Source organism: Hippocampus comes, unplaced genomic scaffold (assembly GCF_001891065.2).
Source record: "Hippocampus comes isolate QL1 unplaced genomic scaffold, H_comes_QL1_v1.1 scaffold330, whole genome shotgun sequence".
NCBI classification, from domain to species: Eukaryota; Metazoa; Chordata; class Actinopteri; order Syngnathiformes; family Syngnathidae; genus Hippocampus; species Hippocampus comes.
In genome coordinates, this window is record NW_017804754.1 from 409,729 (window position 1) to 428,220 (window position 18,492).

Genomic DNA, 18,492 nt, shown 5'->3' on the forward strand with positions numbered 1-18,492 from the left:
GGCAAGTGTTAAAAATTATTTTTTTTTTTTTTTTTTTTTTTTTTTTAACCAGTTGAATTTGTGTCTCTTGCCTTGAGGGTGAAATTGCAGTTTGAGGTGCTGCTGGATGTTAAGCTGCCGCGGCATCGGCGCTGGGTCGTCGGGCTGTTCTGACCCTTGGGCGGTGGCCTGCCTGTCCGCCTCCGAATTGAAGGCGAGGTTACCAGTGCCCGTGAGGTCTGAGGAGAGGTCGTCTGTTTGCGCTGGTGTGAAGACTGAGTCAGGCGGCGAGGGAGTGGGTGCCGCAGGGAGTGAAATGACTAGGGAAGGGGAAATAAGGATTTTTCTATCATCTTTTAACATTAGGTACACAAACTTGGAAACATACGTTACCTTCTGGCTGCAGTTTGCTTCCACTTATGTAACCCACATTTTCTGAAAGTTAAAAAAAAAAAAAAAAAAAAAGTTGCAGGTTCCAGAGAGCCTAAGTAAAGACTTGCTTATTGCCACTGTAACTTTGGGGGGGTGAAACTTGTACGCATGCGACCAATTCCCACTTACCATATTTATTATTCGCGATGCCATCGCCCGCTCGTGACAGATTTGGATCGCCTCCCGCTGAGAGGAAATGAAGACCAAAAATCACCACAAAATGAAGTCCTTACAAAAATCGAAAACCGTTTCCTGAATGAAGGACGTGCCGTTGGTGTTCTCAGCTGTACCTGGCTGGGGTTCATAAGGTGAACCTGTTGAAGATCAAAAGAAATCCTGTCATTTACACTTTCCCTTTAAGTTGCACACCAAGATCAACAAAGTTTCTCTTAAATTCCAGCTACTGCGCAACAGAGAGAGAGAATTTTCTGCTCTACCTGATCGGCTGTCAGAAGGAGCTTCCAGAGGCTGGCTCTGGTGAAGTGGCAGATTATCCACTAAAAAGATTCAAATTGAATAATCGACAAATGGCCTTAAAAAGTCATGTACCAAATGATAAAACAAAAACAAACCATGTTTCCCGGCAGGCTTCCCTTCACCTCCGAGGCCTTGTGACCCATAGGAACCGTCAACACCACCTTGGCAATCATATAAAAACTTGTTCAAATTAAAAATTCCTCCCCCTCAAAAAAAAGTCTTATTTGAAGGCTCTCACCATAGTTCATATTTGGTCCATATCCAAGAAGACCTGAGTGATAAGGTAAAGCCCCATGACCTGAGGAGGAATACATACAAATTAGCAACAAGCAGCTCAAAAAGAAGAATTGTCCCGTTTATTGGGTAGTTTCCTGGATTGGATGATAAGCGTTTTCACCATATTGTGTGGCACCAGGAGACCTCATCTGAGGGACAAACCCAACAGGTTGCACTTCGTGGGGCATTCTTCCATAACCTGCACAGGGAACAGCCATCAGGACAATTAAAAAATTTTTTTTTCTTTATGTCTGTGCCAAAACTGGACTCACCATATTTGCCAGCAAGGGGTCCATTACTGCCGAGACGTAGAAGGTGGCCAATATCGGTGATGCCGCCATACCCTGACCAGAGAGGACACAGTTATAGGCCCAGGTGAGCCATTCCTAAAGTATTTACGTACATCTGTGCTTACCATATTGTCCAGGTGCAACACCACCCATCTCGGCCGTATCTAAGGTTACATCAATGTAGAAGAGTACATATAGTGACTTGGAAACAAATTCTGCCTTTCAATTATTCACTGCATTGTGATTAGACATGGCCAAAACTTGAACCAAAGTATTGGGAGCTGCACCAACAGATGGCTCATCAAACTACTTAAAATGGGGGAAAAAAAACCCCAACAACAATCCAGCACAATTGTGTATTTAGCAAGGTTAAGAAGATCCGTGCCATTTATCAGAGCGACGGAGCTGTGTTAGCCAGACCCTCAATAACCATCTCAACTATGAATTTCCACCACATCTGTTTTTGAATCAATTCAAATGATGTAAAGTCTTTCCAACTGACACGTCACAAACTAAAGCCATTGAGAAGACAGTGCCTCCTGAGCTGTGGATGTGACATTTCAAATTTCATAATTACCTCCACCATTATTGGCTGGCTGAAGGCCGCCACCAAACTGCAAGCCGCCAATGCCTGGAGCAACAGAAGAAATGATTGACAAACCAATATGTTCTTAAAAGGCAAAAAACAGATTTGGAATGACCAAGAAGAAAAAACCTCACCATACTTGGCATTTGCTTTCTCAGGACCCATGCCCAGCTGACCCCCGTAAGGTAAACCCTCCATTCCTGGCGCAGGTGGGGGGAAATGATGTTGCTGTTAAAATGTTTGTTTTTCGTCTTGACTAAACTACACCAAAACAAGAAAAAAAAAACCCCAAAAGACCTAAAAAGATTCAACATACCAGCGTACACCGGGGGTTGTTTTCCATTTGGACCGAGGCCGGCTGGCTGTGGCTCAGGCTGATTTGCATCTGCAGAAATCAACATTTCAGTGATTATCACAGGAGACAGATGGAACACCCTAAAAATGAATAGATAAAAAAAAAATGTTCATCTATGTCAGTGACAGGCAGAACAATAAATCTTATTCTACTAAGATGGAAGGTAAAAGAGTCAACTTGAGTGGTCAGTCTCAAACTTCACCTTAATTAAATTCTGCTCTTTATTCGACATCATCTTACCATCAACTCCGGCTGGAGCGCCATTGTAAGGCACCTGCACAGCACCACCTGCAAGTTGAGCATTAAAAAAAATTTTTACATTTTTTTTAAATGAAATTCTCCAAAGTGACATCTGATTAGGATCCAAATTCACCCACCTGATTTTGCACCAATTGTCGGAACACCGTGGCCAAGATCTGGAAAAAGTTTAAATAAATAACATCCATACATTTGTTTAATAACACGTCATGTTCACAGGTGAGTTGGAGCATATCTCAGCTGGTAGAGAGAAACAGTATTAATCCTTCCAAAGCAATGAATTATTTGATGTTACATACTCGCATAGTTTGGCTGGACACCAGCAACATCGCCATTTGGATAGCCTTGGGGAATGGGGGGGTGAGAGAAACACTCATGCATTTAAGATGAATATAGATTTAATGTTTATGAATATAAATGTAAAAATACACACACAGTATTCTGTTCGTCTCTAAGATTTGACGACTTGGTTCAAAAATCTTATTAAAAATGTTGACCTGGGTAAGCGCTTCCCTTGACATAGGCAGCTCCTCCAAGGTTGGCTCCTGGCCTGTAAACTGAGGAAGTGCAATGAAAACGTTAACCCTTGGTGAAATGCTTCTAACCTAAGGGAATAGCGTACTCACTTGACTGTTGTGGTTTGCCTGCGTTTGGATATCCGAGGCCTAAGCACGCGCACAGAAGTATGAATGAGTTGGCACATTTGTCATTATCGGTTTTTGCTAAGTTGATCTTACCGACTCCATATCCAGTATTAGGTCCAGCATAGCCTGCAGGTCCAGAACCTTTCAAAACATAGATGTGCAGTTGAAAATGTATTGTCAATTTAAGAGTCTAGACAGACGTAAAAATTAGATTTACCGGAATTGGCGCCCAATCTGTTTGGACCAGCTGCTCCGTAACCTGATAAATAGAGTACAGTAAGGAGAGAGGGGGCTGGGGGTGGATAGAGCCCAGGCTTGCAAGTTTCATTTGTTCCGTGAGCCCAAATGAAAGAACCCAGTCATTAGTACACAAGTACCTTTGGTGTTGCTGCCCGCCGACACGCCAGCTCCTATCATACAATGTATATAAATAAATATACATACGTTAAATTCAAATCAGACCCATTTTCATGATACTTAAAACACTTCATATGGCAAAAATGTTAAAAAGCATTTTCACCTGCAAATGGCAAGTGATCACATCAGTAGGTTAATCCTACTGGACGTCTTAATTTGCATTGTTTTTACCTGGTCTAGGTATTTTCATCCACTGTCCATTTGGACTCCCTGGGCCACAGTCTACAAGAAAAGTGCATTTATCTTAAAAAAAAAAAAAAAAAAAAAATTACATTAGCCAACAAATGCACATTTGATGTCCACAAGCTACGGGGATCATGGTGAATTTAACATGCAAACTAGAATTTTACCAGGTTTGCCTGCTTGAGGTCTGTGTCCCTTGGATATTGAAGCCCCTGCTCCATTCTCTAAAATTCAGGACAGATTAGAAAGTTAGTGTGCTTATGTTTAGTCATATTGTTTGCAAAACATCATGGATGCAAATGAATGGCTTGGGGCGGAGTATATTAAATTGCAGACCATGCAGCAAACTCCAAGTAGCATGTCAGGCATCATGTAAACTGAATCTCATGTTCTACAGGTTACAGTTTAGTGTATATTGGCACATGAACGCCAGCAAGCGCTTGACAAACTCCCAAACTTTCAAATCCTGTCGATTTTCCCCATTCAACTTGATTAAAAAAAAAAAAAAGTGTTTTGACATTCACACATGCACGAGAGGCAAATGCATCTAATTCAGGGTTACGTAAGTAACCGGTGAAAGTTTGACACCTTTGACCATCTGCCTCTCAGTTGCTTCCTCCGTCTCCAGATTTTGGGCTCCCTCCTCAAGGGTGACTTGAGCAGCTGGCCTTTGCTCAGGATGGAGGATGTCCTTTGAATAACCCTCACCGGTGACGCCCACCCCAAATACATCATCGGCCTCTGGGCTTTTTTGCGTGGGCGGATCGGCGCCAAAAACATAACCTAGAGGTCAGACATGTCATCAATGTTCTGCTGGCCGTGAGACTGGACAAAGGCAGCGCCAATGCATTCAATATTGACCATTGCGAAAACAGATTTTTCTTCAGTTGTCATTTCAATGGTTCTGTATCTGTTGACTGAAATCCAAATTAAATCCGCCAATAATTTTAACGGAAATGTTAAAATTTAGGTACACAGAACAGAGAGAAGACACTACAAGAGTTGCTGCTTTTTTTTGTAAGTGCTCTATGGATCAAGTTTAGTGGCAATGGGTAAACAATTTCAAAAGGGAAGACATTTCAATTAAGCAATTCTACAGGACTCTTGCTCACAGGCTTATGTCCTCATACTTTGCCATCCGCCGATATCGCACCTTTGAAGGGCCCCAAGCACACTCTAGTCACGTCTTGACTCGAGTGGCCAATTTTCAGACTTTGCTAAAACTTATGAGAGGCTGACTCAAGCTACATGATTTCACTCGAAAACCCGCCAAGACAGGCAAGCTACGTTAACTTCAGTGAGTTAAAAAATATATATACCGGCATATAAAGTGGGGCTTCCCGTCATTTATTCGAGAGAGGAGTTTCTTGGTACTTGCCTTGGGGAGGGGCGACAGGTCTACCACCTGCAGGGTTATTGTGCGGCCCTGCTTCATAAGAGCGGGGCGTCAGACTTTTGTCCAGTGGTCTCATGAGTGCCGACCCAGGAGAGGATTCAGGACCAAGCTTGGGCTCTTTGGGTACATATGCCGGCGTAGCCTGCGGCTGCATGAAGTTTTTCCCTTGGGGTACAGGCAAGGGCAGTTTCTGGTATTGGTCTTTGGTGACCAGAACGAGCCGCCCGCTGGTGGGCTCAGGTGCCGGTAGCGTGCCACCTTCGATGATTGGTCGCTGAGGTGAGGCGCCCTCTTGGAGTGTAGAGCTTGGTTGTCGAGGTGACAGAACACCACCTTTAAGCCCTTTGCCGTTAGGGGCACCTGGCATTTTTGGACCTTTTCCATACGGCGTGTGGCCAAAACCTGAGACGCAAGCGGAAATCATGTTCATATTTACTGTAAAAATCAGGGTGTCGACGTCACAGCAGTTTGTGCTAATGTGTCATTTTGTTTATGAAACGTTGGTTCAAGATTATGTACATGTTCGATGCATGGGGTTGTCGCGTTATGGTCCTCCCTTTTAAGTGCTCTGCCGCTCTCTTGCATAACTCGTGTTGCAAAATTGTCCTTCAAACATGACCTGGATTTGATGTTGATGAAATGTACCGGAGACATGCAATATGACTTTATAATCCATATGCAGACTGTGCTTACCAGAGTTTGGTGCTTTAGCTGCATGATTTGGTAGGGCAACAGCACCACCAAAGCCTGTGAATTAGATACACAAATTCATCCCGGTCTGGATTTCACAACACAGAGAGAACTCCTACCCTGCAGAGGTGACGTAGGTCCAACGCCTTTAGAGGCCTGAGGTGGCGAGCCAGGTCCTCCTCCTCCATATCCTGCGTTAAGTGGTTTACATTTATCATAATACCAAGATTGTGGACTAAATGTGCAACGTGTTCTTGATTTCTACAAACACACCATTGAGTTTATTTCCCGCTCCTCCGAGTGCTGCACCATTTCCAGGGCCTGAAGGAAAGCGTAACAACAAATGAGATGTTGCAAAGACCAGCGCTTTCCTGTTCACATTCATAGGATGTCACCATTGGGTTTGGTTCCATATCCTTTTGTGCCTGCGTTTCCATATCCTGAAAAGCAAACAAGCATGAATGCACCATTCCTGAACGGCCGGTATCACAGATAAGCTAAGTGTGATTCACTACCATTAGGTTTGGCTCCACTCGGCACAAGTCCAGCCGCATAACCTTGATTTGAAAAAAAAACCAAAAAAAAAAAAAACAAAAAACAGAAAATGGGGGATCTACATGGAGAATTATACTTAGTGGTACACACTTTCATAACATGTTTTTGGAGATGGCAGTACCTCCTCTGTTCACTCCGTATCCTGAAAAACAATTAAATTTACTCATAACTATACTTGCATTAAGCATGCATTTTGAAGGGACAATCTGAGACTCACCGTTGGTCTTCACACCACCATTCCCATGTGGAATATTGCCATATTCTGGGGGAGGAGGGGTGCAAGTAAGATGACAGACTGATGACTACAGTCATTCTTGAAGCAAACACGCACACATTTGGAGTGTGGGAAGAAGAGAGTATAATCACCAAATCTACCTGGTTTTACAGGATAGTTTGTGCCACTATTGGGGTATCCATAACCTTCAGAATCAACCACAAAACAAAAATCCATCATGCAGACGAAATGTTTTGATTTAAAAAAAAAAGTTAGTGCAATAATGATGCACAGGTACGCTATTGACCCAAATCAACTTCTCTGATTGAAATGAATGGCAGTGGCATTAATCTGTTACACCCCGGAATTACTGCTAGCAAGTGAGTGCATGCTGCAACTTCACCACCTTTTTGTCTCAACAGTAAAGATTCGCCAACCTGATTTGGGTCCTTTGATTCCTCCACTTCCATATCGAGGTCCCAGGCTCATTCCAGCACTACCATGACCACCGGTGTAGCCTAAGAATACACACAAATGTATAGTCTTCATATCAGTATCTGGCAGGGGAGGTCTCTGAGGACCGACTTTGACTCACCACCCATTGGTTGTGTACCATAACCATTATATGGCGCACCCTTGCCCTGGTTCCTGGCAAGCTGCGGCACCCCCAGACCAGCACCTTATTGACAATCAATTACAAGTAAAATGCTGACCTCAAAAGAAAACAGTGGAGGTGTGTCATCACCTGCTCCATAGTATGGCTGGCCGTATCCTTTTACGGGTTTACGTCCAGCACTCCCCAGGCCTGTGAAGGATAATATGTAATGCAAAAGATGCCATATACGCCGGCCTTAAAATGAGGTTTGGTTGGCCAAACGTTACCATTGTTTCCAGCTCCATTTGGTAGACCAGCTTTTGCTCCATATCCTAATAGAGTAATAGCAGTAATGTGTAGCATGGAGGTCAGGGAGGACCGCTTTAGTCAGTTAACCTTTGATGTTATCGTTTGTTGAATAATTTATGACCCCCAATAAAACTTAAGACTTGTCAAAGATCGATGTTTTACTGGGATCATAAATCATTCTATGAACAATTTGTTGGTTGATTTAAGAGAGTTATGTTGATGCCAAATAAAAAAACTGACATCTCATAAGATTTGCTCAACTTCCGGGACATGAAGGGAGTATTTTGCCAATATTTTCCACTCGACCAGTCCAGTCCACACAGCAACCTTTGCTTACCATAACCTTGATTGGCAAGTCCGCTGTACGCATGACCTACAAGGAGTACAATAATTTTTTTCTCAAAACGCAGTACTGTACAGTGAGCAGGGAGGGAATTTGATTTCCCTGTGGCAACCACATCAACTAATAATACATCATACAGTCTCAGGCCATGACACTCTCAGTGGTCACTCACCATTTGGCTCGACTCCATTTCCAGCAAGAGCTCCAGTTGCACGACCATAACCTAAGAGAACCTTAAACATGATTTATTTACTCCAAACACATGGCATTAATTGCTCAAATCCCATTACGCACCCTTCATCTGGCCTTTGATTCCAGTTTGGGGACCAGCAGCAGGACCTCCATAACCTTGAGACATCAAGAGTTTTCATGAATGACAGAAGGCGGCCGCCAAAATCTCTCTCTCATCGTCTAAAATGACCATTGCCTTTATTTCCTCGTCCAGCAAATGCGCCGACATGAGCTCTGTAGCCTGCAATGAGAATTTTTGACATCAAAACATTGTAGGAGAGCACCTAGGGTGGGAATTTTGAAGGGAATCATACCATTGCCTTTCATTGGATGTTTGCTGGTGGGCCCAGAATGGCGACCATAGCCTGCAACAATGACATTTTTTTTTTTTTTTTTTTTTTAATGTCCCACTGCAATTGGATGAAACTGCTATATGTCACCAACTATCACCTGAGTGTTTCAGTAAAATGCATTTCTATATTTGGGAAATATTAAGAAATATGGACCAGTGGAATGGTAACTTGTGAGTTTCTTACACTCTCAAAATTGGCGCCATTCACTTGTGAATTGGTCAAAGTTTTTACAACGCATGCTCATTATATTACTACCTTGTGGCCACATTCCTTGAAATCTCCCTGCAATGTAGCCTGAAAAAGAAGTCGGAATGTGTCGATTATTCAAAGCAGACCCAAAATAAAATCAAGTAAAAAGAAGAAAGAAACCTTTGGTTCCCACGTCAGCGGCCATCCCAGCAGCTCCGCCATAGCCTTAAATTGGAGCAAAATGCCAAACTAAGGTGAGCTTCATCTCATCTCTGCTTGACGTCATGTCACTTTTACCGTTCACTGACCGGCTCCTTTACTGTTACGGTATCCAGCATATCCATTCTGGGCGCCCATTGGTGAACCTACACCTTAGAAAAACAAAATGATCGTCATGCACCCGCGCCAAGGACGTCAGCTGAACTGGTTTGCGATATTGACGATAAACCTTTCGTAGGCCTCAGCGTTCTTGCAGCGCCTCCACCATTGTGCACTCTTCTTCCTACAAGAGAAGGCCATTATTTGCTGCGAACGTGCAGTGTACAGATGCATCTTTTTTTTTTGGGAGGGGGGGTATAATACACGCCGACAGACTCACCGTTGAAGTGTGTTTCATGGCCATTGGGTAGTGCAGACAATCCTGCACCATAACCTTCAAGAAAGTATATTTTTAATCAACAATTCAATTAAGCTATCACGTCTCCATTTATCTTTGATGGAAAATGTTCGCCAAGACTTTAAAATGACCATCATGATTTGTATGAAACAGTTTTATTGGAATAAAAATCAACAGGTGCGCAACCAAGAACCACAGCGGGCTAATTCCATTTTATTGGACGTCAAAGCAGCGACTGTGCACGGGCAGTAAAACCTCTCTGCTCACAGCGGGATGTTAAATTTAGACGGCTGCTGCCACCAAAGCTCGACTTGCCTTTGATTCCGCACGGCCGCGCAGACAACGGAACCTATGACTGAAGGACAACGCGGCTACGGTTGCTAAGATTTCCGGTTAACACCACGGTTTGAAATTTAACAGACAAACCCAAGTCTTTGAAAAAGAAATTTATCTCAACTCGGAGCAAGTTACATCATTCATGGTACAAGGCCGCAACAAGCACGCTGGCAGAGGACCATTGTATCAGTCGATTTAAAAATAAAATCGAATTACAAGGATGTTCAAAGAAAATTTGCATCAGCAGTTATCACAGCAGATTGTGTTGACCTGGCCTACTGAATTATTTGCTCTCGGTAAATTTTGTTTTATTGCACTTTGAAATCATGAAACCTAGGGCAACAAAAAAAAAATTGCCTTGCAAAATAAAAGCAAGTGTTTTATTGACATTCAACACAAAGATAAATAGGTCTCCACTTTCACGTTGCGAAGTGTAAATTTTGATCATTTGTCCCGCTCCTACCGCCCCCCACCCCCCACAAAAAGTGTTAAAAGGATTTATCAATCAAAGATAACAGCAATAACGCTGGCTATTTATGTGTTGTTAAATTGACATATTCTTCGACTGAGCTTGAATTTATTATCAATTTGATAACATAGCGCCTCACATTGAAAGGAAAATTAGGTCCTGTGATTTCAAGATTTCAAGTGCGTTTCATGTACTCACCCCCAGTATGCGCACTCCGCACCAGCCACAGGATCAGCACACTCTGAAACACCAAGCATCCACCCATGCTGGACCTGGAGGGGGAAAAGGCCTGAAGGTACTTTGATTTTTTTATTTTCACCCCAAAAGAGGAGAATGGGCTGAAGATGAGGAGTGTGCAACAAAGCTTGATGTGAGGGTCTCATATACACTCTGGCCTCAAGTGCTCCTCCTCCAGCCCCCCACACATCACCCCCAGAATCCACACGGGCGTTGTAAGCACATACATGCAAAGTGACCAATTAGGCACTTCAAGTACATTTACACTGAAGAGAAAGTTAAAGCAAAGAGAGAGTGTTTGGACAGTGACCGATGACCTCTGCGTGGCATCCTTCATGTTTGTCGAGATGATAAAAAGCATCTTTGAAATAGTTCAGGCGGGTGTTTTCTTCGAAGGGTGATGGATGCCGACTCTCAATAACAGGGTTACTTAATCTGGATGTAGAGACAGTGTTTGTATTTTGAGTCAAGTCTCTCTCTGGAACTCAGGACAGATGATTACAACTTCAGTCTTATCCTGGTTAAGTTGGAGAGAATTCTCTCCCATCCATCAGACAGGCTTCATCAGGAGAGACAGATGTACAACTGCATGGCGTCAACGTAGCTGGGGAAATTTAACGAGGCCGCCAAGAGAAAGCACATATACTTTGTAAATTAAACAATAAAAAGGACCTAAAAGGCACACCGTATGTTACTTCAAAGACCCTTGAGGAACATGTATCTAAATTTACCGGAACTTAGAAGATGTCAAGTGTTGCAAGCGCTCCTGCAATTTGTTCATTAAAATGTCCTAATTAATGTCAAATTGTACCGTACATGCATCTGAACAGATTTAACTTTTTGTTGGGGCAAAAGTAAACGTAATGTTGCAAATTTAAACTGAACATCGCTATCAAATTTTAAAAGTAAAAAGATATATTCAATGCATTCCATGAACCATACATAGCCCCGAACAGATGGGGCTCCATGGAAACCATGAGGGAGAGCTTTGAGTTTCCATGGTGTCACGCACATCACTTGAGTTGGGTGCCCCACTTGCACGTTTTAAAGCAAGCAAAATGAAAGGGCAACTAAAAAGAGGAAGAGATCTCACCTTTAACTTAGATTCCTCACTCGAAGCCCAAATCCTCATCTTATGAGGTCAACGAAAGGTTAACGTCTCACCTCCTGGTCCGCCCAGACCTCTCACATAGTTGGCTTCTGCACAAACTGTCAGCACTTCAATTACAAAATCACAAGTTGTCAAAAAGAAAAAAAAGAAAAAAAGACTTCACATGGTTACAGCTGTCATTTTGGCATGTTGACCAGTCATTCAAAAATCAGCCTACTTTTTTTTTATGCAGGTTATCGAATGAGGGAAAAAAAAGTGGATTCCAGCCTCAAACTGTAAAACCATCTGAGGAAACACATTTCCAAAGAATTTGGCCATTATGTCACAATAAGTTGGGAAATTTAGCTGCATGTTTTACTGCTTCTCTTTAACAATCTACAATACTTTTTGGTCTAGTGGTCCTTGTTTGTCCGATAAAAGTTCTCATGTTCTGCTCCCTTTTGAGGAATGTCGCACATGGGCGTCACAGCAAAGGACGCTAACTTGTTTGTTTGAAAGTAAACACATTTATAAACAAGCACAGTAAAATCTGGACTGTCCATTTGCAGCTTCCCCCGCCAAAAATAAATAAAACCTTCAAGCTGTTAATCATTTTTAACAATGTTTTTTTTTTTATTTATATTGCTAGTGCTGTACAAGCGTGAGATTTAAATAATCCTTGTTCCCAAAACCAAGCCAAATAAAAGGTCACATCAAATACACGATACACAACACTTTTTTTTTTTTAAACAAAAAAAAAAAAAATCTGCATGGCTGTAATGTGCATGGGCCACATTATAGCTGAGTGATTGCTATAAACATAGGTTTGACTGTACAATCAAATATTACTACACAATACTGAACTTCTGATCCAACAAAATTTGATTGAAATATACAAATAGGGACAAACAGCAAACTTGTATTTCTGACTACAGTATAACCATAAGCTAAACCGCTTGAGACAAAAGAGTGACCAAAAAACCCCCCCCAAAAAAAAACAGTTTCTGGGTGTGCACAAACGAGTGATGTAGGAGGGGGAAGAAATAAGAATCAAAATAGATACATTACATTGAAGCTTGTTGTTAACCCACAACAAGCTTCTAAGTGCAAGTTCGGCCTTTGCTCGGTATAACATGGACATGCGCAGTCGTGCTCAGGACGGAAGCGCCAGGCCTCCTGTCGCAGACCTAAATAAAACATTTGGGGGTTTAGCTCGGGTTATTTTTTTTTTTTTCCCCCGGTGTGTGAATCAGCAATAGATTATATTGAGACAAACCAACAGATGTGTCAATGTGCATATACGTGCTAATCAACAGATGCAAGGGGGTTCGACAGTTCTACTAAACACTTGAAATGTATCAAAATAACATTGCAACATGACATGTATGCAACTCTAAATCAGAGTTCCTTTCGATAGATCATATGCAGCATTAGGCTGGTTTGAGGAAGGCCTGATTGAAACTTGTTTGATATGAAAGAGGACTTACTCCAAGTTGCTTTTTAGCTGGTGCACCGTGCGCTTGTCCAAGTAGCGGCAGAAGAGCGTCAGCAGATTGGAGGGCAGGAGGAGCGGCTCCACCAGTGAACACTGGGAAAGCTGCCCCGCCACCTGGAATATTGTGTCCGTCCTGAAACAACAGCAACAAAAAAGGAAGATGCGTCTGACCTGAACTCCTTTCAAGGAGCAACAAGCTGGAAGCGGTACCATGTCTCAAAGTCACCGATGCTGGGCTCCAGAGGAACACCGGAGGACAACAATTTTTCCCCGTGGGACAGTAGAGCATAAAGCAGCGAGATCCCAAACTGAAAGAAGGGTTGAGGGAGAGAAAAAAAAAAAAAGCACTCAACTGTGAACAAAAATCATTTTGAAGCATTGTGAACAGAAAGCCTAATTCTCAACTGCCAGCATTCATACAAGCAGACAAAGACCTTGTTCTGGCACACCAGTGAGAGGCATTCATTCGTGGAGAGGTTCTCCGACGAGGTCAGAACTCTGAGGATCCCAATCAGCTCACTGAAGTTCAGGCCTCCGATCAGATTTCGGAGAGGAGGATAGAGGACTGGGAGGTTCTAAACACAAAAAAACGCAAGCCACTATCAACTCAGAAATGTCAGAACAATGAGAACACGCCGCAAACCGAGCTTACCTCTTCGGTGTCTCTGCTCATCAGCGTTGGAAGGTTGGAGGCGACGATCCTCAGGATCTTTATGGCCGAATCATGCTTCAAGAATGGCAAGAGGCGGGCAAGAAGCTTTTTGCCCTTTGAGACCACCAGGAAAGGAAGAAATTCGCCTTCCGAATTCCTTTTACAATAAAAACACCCACAGATGAATTTAGCCAATAAAACCGATTAAAAAAATAAATAAATAAATAAATAAAAGTAAAATATGTGTAGATACATATGAGGTATGGGCCCACTGAACCTCATGAAATGTGTGTATAATTTTGAGAGGAAATTTACTCAGTTTTGGAATAAAAACGAAGCAAAATGCGGAAAAAGCAAAATCCAGTGAATGCTTTCTGTGCACCTCAGATTCACTCACAGCAAATACTTTGTATGGTGGTGGGGGGATATATATTGATGGTTATTTTAAGAAGTTTTTCTATTTTGAAGAAGGCATTTAAAAAAGTGGGGGGTGTTGAAGCTGAAGTGCTGTGGCTACTTTCTACGGAATCCAAAGAATTCATTTGTGTTTGCATTTGAAAAATGAATTGATTCCATTTTTGGAAAAAGCCGCTAACCTCAAATGTGTGTGTAAAGTGTTGCAAATACTTTCCAAGTGTGCACCGCCCATGTTGTCGTCTCAAGTCTGAGGACAACCTGGTCATTTCAGTTACTCACAGGACATCATGGTGCTGCATCCTGCAGTAGATGTGCTCCACTTTCCTCTGGGTTTTTTCCATCAACCTCCTCTCCTCGGGCTCGGACAAGAGGGGGCTTTTGGTCCGATCTGACTCTTCCACCTCTAACAGAACGACAAACAGCTGCGGAGAAAGAAGAGAAGTGAACCTGACGGCGGAAGGGGAGGAGAAAAGATGAAAAAGACAGATGTCCGCCGCACCTTTTCAATTTCGCTCAGAAGTTCTAACCGTTGCCGCGTTGTGTCCTTTTGCTCCTGCAATTGAAGCAGTCAGCGAGGGAAACATATTAAAAACATGAACAATATGGTGGCAAAAATCTTTATTACCTCGAGTGGACCCTGAGCTTGAACCGCGTGAACAGCCCCGATGGCGCGCCGAGGAGAATAACAAGTGGACACCGCCACTTGACCCAGGGAGCCTTCAATGTGCACCACTGCAAGGGCAAAACCACGACGAACATCTGAACTTTATTTGGTTCATCAGAAGGCACTTTGAAACGGTGGCCTTGGGAAGACGGCGAGCATAACCTGGTGTGTAGGCGTCCGTTTTTGTGATGTAAGGAGTGGTGAGTTTGGGGGGCTCCCGCTTGCTCCTGATGCCCAGCTCCTCCTCTGCCACCTTGGCTTCCACTCGTCTGTAGTACTCCTAAAACACCACACGGAAGCAAATATAAACCCGGATAGTAAAGCCCTGGCTCAATTTGGCATTTTCATACCTGATAGTAGTAATCCTCAAGGTACGGATTCTCACTCTGCAGCTGGATCATCTGAAGCCGGGTGATCCATTCCTTCTCCTTGGCTGTCATCAGATTACAGTAAGGATCCCACCCGTCCAGTTTTCTACAGAAGGTGTGTAATTACGTCCAATAAAAAGTACAGCCGACATTTTATTCTGTCAGATTCAACAGGGACGACTCTGCACCTCTGGAATGTGCGTTGTTTTTGGTTAAGTGCGCGTTTATGTTGCGGGTGGAGCTGGGTGACTGGGCCAGGGTACCTGCAAACACCCGTAAAGGACTTCATCTTAAAAACAAATTATAGATTCAATTTGCTCATGCATCAACTCCTAAAATGGGAATTTTACCATGTCGAATGCACATTTTCCCAGTCACAAACCTGAAATGTTGTACTGGATTAGATGAGGGACTGTAGAAGGGGGACGGCCTTGGCGAGTTGGGGCCAAAACGAAGCTGCATCATTTTGGGAGCGAGTGGCTGCGGGGTGGAAGGGCACAGCCGGTTTGCGGGGTACCCAAATCTTCCCGTCTGGTCAGCAAAATAAAACAGAATTCATCCACGGGGGGGCAAACAATTTGCATTCCCTGAATGCATGAGAGTGTATACCTGATCGTAACACTGCCTCTGGGTTAGTAGCTGACGGGAGAAAGGGGGACCCGACATCATGGGCACCTACACCGAAATTAAAAAAAAGCTGACAGTTGTTTCAAGCAGTAATTGATCATTCAGTTATCCAATTGCTAGATCTGAAAATTTATGACAAATAATGCATCTTTGTTCAACTCTCTATTCCAGCAACGTATTGTGACGAATAGAACAGTTGCATGTACAGTATCTATATCAAAAGGTTCGGAAACATTCAGATTCTACCTACTCTTCAAATTGTATTTTTTTTTTTTTTTTTTTTACATATGGTTTCTAAAATTATCAAGGCATTTAGGGGTAGAGATAAAAAGGAAATCTCCACCTGCGAGGGGCCTCTCAGGCCAAACTGCCGCCTTGAATAGGGCCCCCACAGTTCCCCTCCCCTCCTGCCCCTGAAGGAGGAGGCGGCAGGATCCAGGAAGTTGGAGGTCAGGTGTTGGCCTCGGTGGCCCTCAATAACACACACTATAGCGCTGTCCTAAGACACAGAACCGCATAATGTAAGACTGCAAGTCTTGACATGCCCAGACTTCACTTATCTCCACCTGAAGTATCGATCCTGACACTCTTCTGGTCTTTCTGTATGATGGTTCCATCCACTGCAGGAACAAAAGAAAGCCTCTAAAAATCATTTGCAACACAAAGTCATGAAGAAAAACCCACTTACGTCCTCAGAGGGATGACGGACCATGACATTTCCACAGTCCACGATAGCGCTATCCAGGCTCTGGAGTTTTAAAAAAAAAAAAAAAAAAAAAAAAAAAGCAGGTGAGCTGACAAAAAGTCAAAAGGCCAATGCAAACATCACCTTAAGGCTCGGCCGGCACTCCACTATTCTCATCACAGCAGGGTCTTCGAAGATATGAGCCCTGCCCAGCCCCCTCCTCAGCCCTTGCCCTCTGCTTCGCTGCATGTAATGGGGCACCCGTACAGAAGGAGAGAGCAAGCTGTGAGGCGGCGGAGGTCTGAGGTTAGGCGGCGGCGTGGGGGGTCGAGGCGGCAGGTCCCCAAACTCAAGGAGAGTGCTGTTGGGCCCGTTTGGGGTCACCTGTGTGTCTTCGTCTGTCATGAACAAAACAGAACACAATCAAGACAATTTGTTAAACTATGCCAATTTTCCGTTCCAAAATGTTAAAGCCGAGAGCGAAATGGAACTTAAATTTCCACCTCCAGTGAGGTTATGTGCACAACCTCCATTCTTAAAATAAACTTTTTTTTTCTTTTTCATAAATGTGTTATTTTGGATGTGGGCAAACCTCTTTGCTGAAGGGCCATATTGAAGCCAACATGATTTCGGAACGCGACCCAATATGTTTTGATTTATTGTTGCATTGAGAGGGTAAAAACACACACACACACACACACACACACACACACACACACACACCCATGCCGAAAGTCTCATCATTATGGATGTTGATCTCTTCATCCTCCTCCGCCATGACCTGCAAGAGGCCACATTCCATGCTAGTCTCGGCCTCCTCTTCACTCCAATCTTCTCCATTCTCAGGCCACTGAGGCTGCAGCGACTCTTCAACCTCTTCGGCCACCTGGATGACAAAATACAAGCACCGGGTAATGGTTTCTGAAGACATTCTAAGTGCAGCCTTTGCAAACTGAAAATTGCTTTGTACTACATTGCAATGTCAATTTTAATGTGACTGTTTAGCGCCAATTCCAAAGTGGCACTATTAGCAATGGGACGTTTTGTCCAATCAGATTTCAAATTCTTCTTCGCAGGGCCAGCCATGATGCCAGAATTCTCCCATCCTCTGATTGGCTGATCGGGGCAAAATTTGTTAAGGCCAACTCAACTTCGATTCTGAAAACACATTTGTAGCATTCAGCATTTTGTTTAACAATGAGCCATTTCCTGTGTGTACAATTAATTAATTTACACTTTTGGGCCTCTTATAAATGGGTCGTATAAGCCTACATTGAAGGCCCAGCAACCAAATTCATGGCGCGACACAGCATTGAACGACAGCGAACATGGCGAAACTAATCAAACCAAAAAACGAGAGAACGTCTTCGTTATCCAAACCTGATAAAAAACAGCCTTAAATGTTCTTCACTTACTTTCGATCGCTCTGGATCATCCATGATGGATTTTTAGTCTCGATAAAGGTTATCCAAGTTTCCCTCCTGTTAGCAACTCACTTAATCTGATTTATGTATAATTAAACTCACCTGCGCTTGAGGGAACGCGACACGTCATCACGCACGTTGGTAATTTATGTTTAATTAAACTCACCTGAGGGAACGCGACACGTCATCACGCACGTTGGTAACAGACGCACATGTACTTCTTCGATTTTGTTTCAGTAGGCGAAGAGCGACATCTGGTGGTCTGAATTAGCGTGACATGGATCCGTTTCCCAGGCTCATTTGAACGGACGATTTATTAGGTACACCGATACATACCAATGTCAAGTTCCTACTTTTCTCCCACCCCACCATTTGAACGGACGATTTATTAGGTACACCGATACCAATGTCAAGTTCCTACTTTTCTCCCACCCCATTGATCGTCACGAAAAATTGTATACAGTTGTTTTAATTCGCCTCGACAAATGTTATAACATATTTTTGGGGGGCACAGTCAGAGATTAATAATTGTATTACATTGGAAAAGTACAGTAAAAATGTTCATTGCTGTGATTCTAGTTCCCAGTGGTAAACTTGTACTGCATCCTTTTGAGATACTTATCCTTCTAAAACATAAAGC

At 43.2% G+C, this 18,492-nt stretch overlaps 2 protein-coding genes across 5 annotated transcripts in view; both read right to left on the bottom strand.

Moving 5' to 3' along the window:
* cmn (calymmin) overlaps positions 1 to 11,131 on the bottom strand; it is a 12,865-nt gene extending 1,734 nt beyond the window's left edge. The window contains exons 1-47 of one of the 3 annotated variants that reach the window (XM_019886734.1): positions 10,392 to 11,131; positions 9,371 to 9,424; positions 9,221 to 9,274; positions 9,081 to 9,143; positions 8,953 to 8,997; positions 8,839 to 8,877; positions 8,545 to 8,595; positions 8,427 to 8,471; positions 8,294 to 8,347; positions 8,172 to 8,222; positions 7,994 to 8,029; positions 7,635 to 7,679; positions 7,498 to 7,557; positions 7,348 to 7,431; positions 7,190 to 7,270; positions 6,914 to 6,958; positions 6,756 to 6,800; positions 6,660 to 6,680; positions 6,499 to 6,540; positions 6,379 to 6,423; positions 6,257 to 6,304; positions 6,103 to 6,174; positions 5,987 to 6,040; positions 5,276 to 5,695; positions 4,065 to 4,121; positions 3,886 to 3,957; positions 3,675 to 3,707; positions 3,515 to 3,556; positions 3,391 to 3,438; positions 3,280 to 3,318; positions 3,151 to 3,210; positions 2,953 to 2,997; positions 2,773 to 2,811; positions 2,636 to 2,683; positions 2,357 to 2,425; positions 2,175 to 2,240; positions 2,032 to 2,085; positions 1,580 to 1,618; positions 1,437 to 1,508; positions 1,286 to 1,363; positions 1,127 to 1,186; positions 984 to 1,049; positions 849 to 908; positions 702 to 725; positions 541 to 597; positions 373 to 414; positions 72 to 299 (exon numbers count right to left, since the gene is read on the bottom strand). In XM_019886734.1, coding sequence (XP_019742293.1) covers positions 72 to 299; positions 373 to 414; positions 541 to 597; positions 702 to 725; positions 849 to 908; positions 984 to 1,049; positions 1,127 to 1,186; positions 1,286 to 1,363; positions 1,437 to 1,508; positions 1,580 to 1,618; positions 2,032 to 2,085; positions 2,175 to 2,240; positions 2,357 to 2,425; positions 2,636 to 2,683; positions 2,773 to 2,811; positions 2,953 to 2,997; positions 3,151 to 3,210; positions 3,280 to 3,318; positions 3,391 to 3,438; positions 3,515 to 3,556; positions 3,675 to 3,707; positions 3,886 to 3,957; positions 4,065 to 4,121; positions 5,276 to 5,695; positions 5,987 to 6,040; positions 6,103 to 6,174; positions 6,257 to 6,304; positions 6,379 to 6,423; positions 6,499 to 6,540; positions 6,660 to 6,680; positions 6,756 to 6,800; positions 6,914 to 6,958; positions 7,190 to 7,270; positions 7,348 to 7,431; positions 7,498 to 7,557; positions 7,635 to 7,679; positions 7,994 to 8,029; positions 8,172 to 8,222; positions 8,294 to 8,347; positions 8,427 to 8,471; positions 8,545 to 8,595; positions 8,839 to 8,877; positions 8,953 to 8,997; positions 9,081 to 9,143; positions 9,221 to 9,274; positions 9,371 to 9,424; positions 10,392 to 10,458 — 3,019 coding nt within the window. In that variant the 5' untranslated portion in view covers positions 10,459 to 11,131. Of the gene's footprint in view, positions 1 to 71; positions 300 to 372; positions 415 to 540; positions 598 to 680; positions 726 to 848; positions 909 to 983; positions 1,050 to 1,126; positions 1,187 to 1,285; positions 1,364 to 1,436; positions 1,509 to 1,579; positions 1,619 to 2,031; positions 2,086 to 2,174; positions 2,241 to 2,356; positions 2,426 to 2,635; positions 2,684 to 2,772; positions 2,812 to 2,952; positions 2,998 to 3,150; positions 3,211 to 3,279; positions 3,319 to 3,390; positions 3,439 to 3,514; positions 3,557 to 3,674; positions 3,708 to 3,885; positions 3,958 to 4,064; positions 4,122 to 5,275; positions 5,696 to 5,986; positions 6,041 to 6,102; positions 6,175 to 6,256; positions 6,305 to 6,378; positions 6,424 to 6,498; positions 6,541 to 6,659; positions 6,681 to 6,755; positions 6,801 to 6,913; positions 6,959 to 7,189; positions 7,271 to 7,347; positions 7,432 to 7,497; positions 7,558 to 7,634; positions 7,680 to 7,993; positions 8,030 to 8,171; positions 8,223 to 8,293; positions 8,348 to 8,426; positions 8,472 to 8,544; positions 8,596 to 8,838; positions 8,878 to 8,952; positions 8,998 to 9,080; positions 9,144 to 9,220; positions 9,275 to 9,370; positions 9,425 to 10,391 lie in introns of all 3 variants that reach the window. The other 2 variants (XM_019886561.1, XM_019886646.1) reach the window with 2 other exon arrangements.
* A 1,025-nt stretch (positions 11,132 to 12,156) lies between these two features.
* On the bottom strand, positions 12,157 to 17,997 carry patl2 (PAT1 homolog 2). Of its 2 annotated transcripts, none has more exons than XM_019878824.1 (19): positions 17,955 to 17,997; positions 17,152 to 17,314; positions 16,573 to 16,826; positions 16,432 to 16,491; positions 16,310 to 16,363; positions 16,087 to 16,242; positions 15,726 to 15,791; positions 15,499 to 15,647; positions 15,305 to 15,379; positions 15,099 to 15,222; positions 14,911 to 15,028; positions 14,710 to 14,816; positions 14,584 to 14,637; positions 14,364 to 14,506; positions 13,668 to 13,824; positions 13,450 to 13,590; positions 13,226 to 13,323; positions 13,008 to 13,148; positions 12,157 to 12,707 (listed from the first exon to the last, which is right to left on the bottom strand). In XM_019878824.1, exons 2-19 carry the CDS (start codon positions 17,228 to 17,230, stop codon positions 12,674 to 12,676), a joined length of 2,010 nt encoding a protein of 669 aa, XP_019734383.1. In that variant the 5' UTR covers positions 17,231 to 17,314; positions 17,955 to 17,997; the 3' UTR covers positions 12,157 to 12,673. The 2 variants fall into 2 exon arrangements, with proteins under 2 accessions (XP_019734383.1, XP_019734310.1); XM_019878751.1 differs by lacking the exon at positions 17,955 to 17,997 and adding an exon at positions 17,844 to 17,948.
* Between the last annotated feature and the right edge of the window lie 495 nt (positions 17,998 to 18,492).

What these genes read in the sequence shown, in the direction of transcription:
- patl2 (XM_019878751.1), bottom strand. Translation starts at nt 17,867, where the DNA reads ATGGATGATCCAGAGCGATCGAAA. An exon ending in GCCTGAGAGGCCCCTCGCAG is followed by an intron (nt 15,792 to 16,086) that starts GTGGAGATTTCC and finishes ATTTCGGTGTAG; the next exon opens with GTGCCCATGATGTCGGGTCC. An exon ending in TTCTGAGCGAAATTGAAAAG is followed by an intron (nt 14,507 to 14,583) that starts GTGCGGCGGACA and finishes CTTTCTCCGCAG; the next exon opens with CTGTTTGTCGTTCTGTTAGA.